This window comes from Panicum virgatum, chromosome 6K (assembly GCF_016808335.1).
Source record: "Panicum virgatum strain AP13 chromosome 6K, P.virgatum_v5, whole genome shotgun sequence".
In the NCBI taxonomy this organism is placed as follows: Eukaryota; Viridiplantae; Streptophyta; class Magnoliopsida; order Poales; family Poaceae; genus Panicum; species Panicum virgatum.
In genome coordinates this window covers 43,589,232-43,595,255 of record NC_053141.1, presented here as the reverse complement: position 1 = coordinate 43,595,255, position 6,024 = coordinate 43,589,232, and the positions used below count along the sequence as shown (strand labels likewise).

Below are 6,024 nucleotides of genomic sequence, written 5' to 3'. Positions count from 1 at the left end.
TATTCATAATTTATATTTCCAATGTTTGATCCAAATCTTGTCCAAAACAATATTCTTTTCCTATATGGAAGGAGTATATTTTTATAATAAATTTATATGAAGATATAAGCACTTAATATTAGTTAATATAAATTTGGTCGAACTTAAACTAGTTTGATGGGCACGAATCCCATAATTGTACTCTTTTATGGATGGAGGAAGTAACTCCCTGGTCAAAAGCTCTTTGGGCTCTTCCATACACCCTTTCTGAAACAAGCGTCCCTTTGTGGAGAATACTATATCCCATGACATGTTTAATCAGTTCATCAGAAATAAAGGGTTGTAGCCTTTTGGGATATACTATATCCCATGACACGTCCACGCCTACGGCATACGCGGCGTTCACCGGCGTCGTCGAACACCCCTATAGACTATAGTATCCAAGTGTGCCGGCCATGACAGAGGCCGGTAACCTTGCCATGGCGTTGGGTGGCACGGCCGCCGGAACAGAGTGATTTAGGTCTTCGTCGGAGGAGCCTCTTTCCCGCTGCCGGACTGCCCGTAGATTAGAAGCAACCAACGTTCGCAGCGAGGATGAGAGAGACGTAAGCCCGTCCTCGAGCATCTGGTGGTAGCGACTGCAAGACAGGCCGAGAGGTGAAGTGCGCCGCGAGCCCAGCGCCGCCGGCGATTCGAGTACCGCGCCGTGCAGAGGCAGGTGGCCGTCGAAGTGCCGCGCGCTGGCCAACCCCGCCGTGGTGACTCGCGCGCCTCGGCCGGCATGGACCAGAGCTCTTCCCTTTCCTCGTCCGCGGCTCAGCGCTAGGGGAGGACGGAAGGGCCGCGTCGCCTCGCGGTCGATCGAGACCGCACAAATCTAATCCGACGGTCAGGAGAGGGACAGGGGGTGGACGGTATTTCATTTACCGTCCACCCCCGGACGGCAAACGAGACGACGTCCACCTCCGAGCACGGGCTGGCCGGCGCCATCGATGGCGACCACGCCACGCTGACCTCCACCGCGGGCGTTCGCAGCTTCCGCGCAGGACATGGAGGTCCTAGGAGCCGTTGAGCTGATGCCTGATCCGCCGCAGCTGGCCGTCCGGGCGTTGCCCACGCGCGCCGGCGAGGCCGCCGCGGCACGACCGTCGCCGTCCTCGTGCTCCTGGAGACCTGGACGCGCTCGCGGCTCGCCCGGCGTGGCTGCCGCTGACACACCCGAGATCCGCCTGCTTCCTTGGCTGCTCAGATGTGCACACACATCGGGCATGGAGCGGCGCGGCGCTCATCTGTTGCGCGAACGTCCACGGCTGGAGAGCCGCGCGTGCGCCTGGTGCGCAACGCCGTCGATCATCTTCGCAGGCAAGTTGGACACATACGGCAGTCACCGCGGCGCACGCCGACGCGGGCGCCGGCCGCCGGCCGCGAGGCGTTTGCAGGCTCGGAAGTGCATCGCTTGCCAGTGGGGCTGCTGCTTGCCCAGATGGAAGGGTTGGACGGCAACGCGGGGACGAACCGGCGGCGCTGGACCGCATGGTCGAGCTCCCGCTACCGGGCGGTAAGCAGATGCAGTCATGCAGCCGGCGTCCAGGCGTCCGGAGGAGCGGCAAGCGAACGAACCCGAGAGGAAGGCGGAAGGGCCTCGCTAGCTTGCAGGCGTCCTAGGCTGTACGATTCTGATCCAACGGACACGAGAGGCCCAGAGGGTGGACGGTATTTCATTTACCGTCCACCCCGGACTGTAGACGAAATGCCGTCCACCCCCTCCGCAGTAAGGCTCGGGCGTTCCTCGCCACCGCCGACCTCAAACGCAAGCTCCCCGAGCCTTCCCCGAGCACGCGCTCGTCGGCATGCCGTGCGCCGTCGGGGACGCGGGCCGGCAGGCTGCGGGCCTTTTCATATGGAAGCAGACAAGTTGGAGGTGGACGTCCGCCCGCTGGCACGCGCCGAGCGAGTCCCGTCTGCTTCGTTGGCTCTAAAATTCCATTGATGCCGAGGTGGGATCCTGAGCCAACGCGGCTAGGTATGGGGGCATGGGGCGCGGCTTGGTCGACGCCGCTGCCTCCGTCTCCTCCGGTCCTCCCTGAGACCGTGAGGCCTGACACGAGCACCGACACGACACTGGAGGGTGCGCCGCGCCGGGCCGGAGCAGGTGGCCGGAGAGGTGGCGCTACATGATTCAGCCCGCGATTTTGAAACATTGGTTGCAGATTGCAGTGTTGTTCCCTGGCGTGTTGCAGAGACCCTGCTCTCTGATGTTGTAGATTTATTTGCTCCTCATTGTTGTAGAAGGATATGATGAAGCATAATGTTTGTAGATAGCTCCCATGTTAATAGGTCTGACATTGTTCTTGATATTTCTTCTTCTTTTGATTTTCTCTCCTCCTCATTTCTTTCCTTCTTCCTCCCCTCTGCTGTGTATTTTTATTTACCTTGTTCAAGATTGGGTTTCGGGTGATCAGAAGGCGATAATAAGGCGTTTGTGCAAATTAAACTGACATAAACTGAATGAAAACCGCAGCCATGTTGCATTGTGCAGAAATCAGAATGCCAGTGCCTGACCTTACGGGGTTGAAGCTGGAAATCAAAATTCAAAAAAAATGAAAAAAAAATAAGGGGCACATCAATGAGCATAGTGCTTTCGAAGTTTGGGCAAATGCTCCTCCTAGTTTCCTTTTGCAAGTTTTGCAAGATGATTGTAATCATTTCGATGAATGAATGAAGAAGCTAATTCCCAAAAAAAAAAGTGCACACGGACCCACCCGATCAAGCAACCGGCAAACCAATCACCACACCTGATCATGTTCTCGCTTTCGTCCAGGAGGCAGCAGCCACTGCTCATGACTATACCCTGATGGCTACGTCCCCATGGCGAAGGGGACATCGGAATGAAGCTTGCAAGCCTTGCCTTTGCAAATCCAGCTACTGCCCACCGATGCATCCCATAATAACTCCGCCCCCTCCATGGCGAGGAGAGGATGAGGATGGGGAAGCCTCCTTCGCGCATGGCGACGCCGACGCTACAGCATCATGCGTTGCGTGATGGAGATTGGAGAGCATTAACGCATCGTCACCTTCGGAATAATTTTCAGATTCGATCGTGTTCCATGCTCCAACTGATCTGATCTCATCATGCCACTGCATTGGAGAGTTGGATGGCAGACTGGCAGTGGGCCCCTCTTTATCCAGTGGCTAGCATCTGAAATCCTGACAGAGCTTGTGGCATAAGCAAGGTTTCATCCTGAAGAGTGACAATCATCCATCCTTGATTTCCTTTTTTTTAAAAAAAACAATCATCCTGGATATGTCAGTCACAAATTCATGCTTGAAAAGTAGTTAAACCATTCATCATCTGAATTTCAGCCACTGCAAACTGGCCTCTCATGTTTGTACAAAAAAACAGAGAAAGGAATCGAAGAAGTTTTTCAGATGCAAAAAAAATGGGAGAAATGATTGCCGGAGACAGTTTGTGGTGGTGACGTGGGCCCTGCCGCGCAGAACGGGGGAGGAGGACGGACGGAGATCTGCAGCTGGGGGCCCATCCCGCACCCGCCCGGCCCAAACCATCGTGCGGTAGCGAGGTGCGCGGTCCACCACCCCACCCCAACCCAACCACGCGGAAACCCCAAACTGCCCCTGTGCCTGCACGCGCCCAAACAAAACAGCCCGCCCCCGCCGTTACGAACGCGCCCCGGCTCGGCGCTCACCCACCTGCCATCTCGCGCAGGCCGCGCGCAGGCAGAGCACCCCGCCAAAAACTAGCCGCGCGCAGGCAGAGCACCCCGCCAAAAACTAGCCGCGCGCTGCAGCGCAGGTCTCGTGAATCGTGATGGGAGGAGTAACGTACCAGCGGCTGCTCTCGTCGGGGAGCCAGCGACCGTCCCACGGCGGCGGCGGCGTGCGGGCGCGGGCGCGAGCGTGGGTGCTGCTGCGGTGGGCGGCGGTGCGGCTGGGCTGCGTGGCGCGGCGGCGGTACTGGTGCGGCGGCGCCCGCGCGCGGAGGCTGGCGTGGGCGGGGCTCTGCGGGAGGGCCTCGGCCGCCGCACCGGAGAGGAGGGGAAGGAGGAGCTCGGCGGCGGCGGCGGCCGGGGCCGGGGTGGTGGTGGGGTACGACTCCGCGAGCTACGCGCGCAACTTCGACGACGGGGCGTGGAAGGCCGAGGAGGGCGTGTCCTGGGCCGGCCCCGGCGGTGCGTTCCCGCCCCGCGCCAGCGACGGCGACGCTGCCGCCGCCGCCGGTGATTCACTTCCGAGCTCTACTTGCTAACCGATTCATTGTTAGCGTAAAGGGATGGGATGCATGCATTTCTCAGAATTCTAGCCGTGTTCATCGGACTCCAAGTTTACATTCTTCAGCTATGCAAATATTCTGGGCTTACTTGCCCAGGCAAAAAATAAATAAATAAATAAATAAATAAATAAATCAATTCTTTTACCCCTTTCCAATTTCAATCTGTCGTTTAGTACTAGCAGTAAAACTTCTTCAGAAAATTGACGGCCGGTTACTAGTAACCGTGCACTAGCATTCGGACAAATGCCGATGCATGGAGAAGACTCAAGTCCAGGGAATCTAAATAGAACTAGGAAAATTGCGTGCTGCGCCGCGCGCGGATTGAACTGTGGATTACATGGGCTTCAGGTTTGGCCAGCGCTTGTGGGTCGTGGTTTGCTATTATGGGCTGCTGTATGCCATGTGGGTTTGATCAGCATTTGTGGGACGTTAGGAGGTCTGTTTCCTGCTCTGGATACAGCAGAGGTGGTTCAACGGAGGTCGTTTTTTTCCAGGCATTTTCGTTACAGCCAAGGCACGTGCTGTTATTTAGCAGAGGCAGTTGCTGTGTCGGTAGGACATAGGAGAAGCTGGCGTCCTTTCCAGCCTGGTAGCGGTGGAAGCTTGGGTTTGTGAAGAGCCTGCTTAGGTGATGGCCGCCATTCCTGCTGCAGAAAGCGTACTCATGGGTCTGAAATCTGAAGGTAAAATGATATTATGCTGTTGCTAGATTTGTTCAGCAATTGATCTCGTTTTGTATCTGTGTAGAAGGACTTGCTGTTGCTTTTGTTTCTGCTCGCACGATTTTGAACGATGTGGTTAAGGCTTTGGAGGGCTCCATGCCTTCCTATTCGTTTAGCAGCGTTGATGGCCTTTATGTGGCGATTGGTTTTTTGGTTGTCCTCTTAAGAGATGAGATATATGATTTTACTCTTCTTGAGGCAATCGGAGATGCAGCGCCGACGAAGGACAAAGCAGAGGAGGCCGCAGCGAAAGCACTCATTTCTGCAGCAAAGCGCGAGTTCGGTGTTGTGGTGAGTGATTTCAGCTTCAAAGAGGAAGAAGCTCTCCGGAAGGAGAACGAAATCCTTCGCAAGAACAACCTGATGCTTAGATCTGGTTGGGTTCAGTCAGTTGATCATCTGGAGATGCTTCAGAAAACCTTGGAATCCATCACGGTGGACGTTCTTGGCAGCTGCCCAAGGATTTCCATTGGTCAACTCACTCATAAGGCTGCTGTCTGGGCTGAGGAGAATGTTTCGGGTGCTACAACTGCGGTGCAAGAGATGGCCTGCGAGTCCATGGCTGAGAACTGATGAGCTTGCTGCAGTTTGGTTACATTGCCTGTAGTTTGTGTAGTTGTTTGCTTGTTAGAAACACAAGCTGCAACAATGTTTTTGTGCCTGAAAACGGCTTGTTGAATTGATCAGAATTTGTACAGAATGTTTCTGCTACTACTATGTAAGAGTATATGTATGTGTATGTATGTGTTTGCCTATAACAATCGTTGTTTAGGTCATCGTTTCCATTGTGGTCGATATGAGGATTGGAAAATCTATCTGATGATCTCACAGAGCACAACATGTACATTGGCATTTGAAAATGACAGCCCATGGTAAGTAGCACAGAATAGGAAACAACAAAGCTTATAAACAGCATAAATTAGTTTTTTTGATAGTTCATGTCCAATCCAAAAGATGACAAGCTGGATAGAATACAGAGTTTTTCCTGCGATACAGGTTCACTTGGAAATTCCTAGGTGCATCGAACACCAA

The 6,024-nt window shown here is 54.5% G+C and overlaps 2 protein-coding genes across 2 annotated transcripts; both read left to right on the top strand.

Annotated features, from left to right (window-relative positions):
* Positions 1-3,808: 3,808 nt before the first annotated feature.
* On the top strand, positions 3,809-4,389 carry LOC120713524. Its single transcript, XM_039999463.1, has one exon. It carries the CDS (start codon positions 3,809-3,811, stop codon positions 4,244-4,246), a length of 438 nt encoding a protein of 145 aa, XP_039855397.1. The 3' UTR covers positions 4,247-4,389.
* A 355-nt stretch (positions 4,390-4,744) lies between these two features.
* LOC120639252 lies at positions 4,745-5,751 on the top strand. The gene is made up of 2 exons (XM_039915231.1): positions 4,745-4,953; positions 5,018-5,751. Exons 1-2 carry the CDS (start codon positions 4,902-4,904, stop codon positions 5,563-5,565), a joined length of 600 nt encoding a protein of 199 aa, XP_039771165.1. The 5' UTR covers positions 4,745-4,901; the 3' UTR covers positions 5,566-5,751.
* The last annotated feature ends 273 nt before the right edge of the window (positions 5,752-6,024 follow it).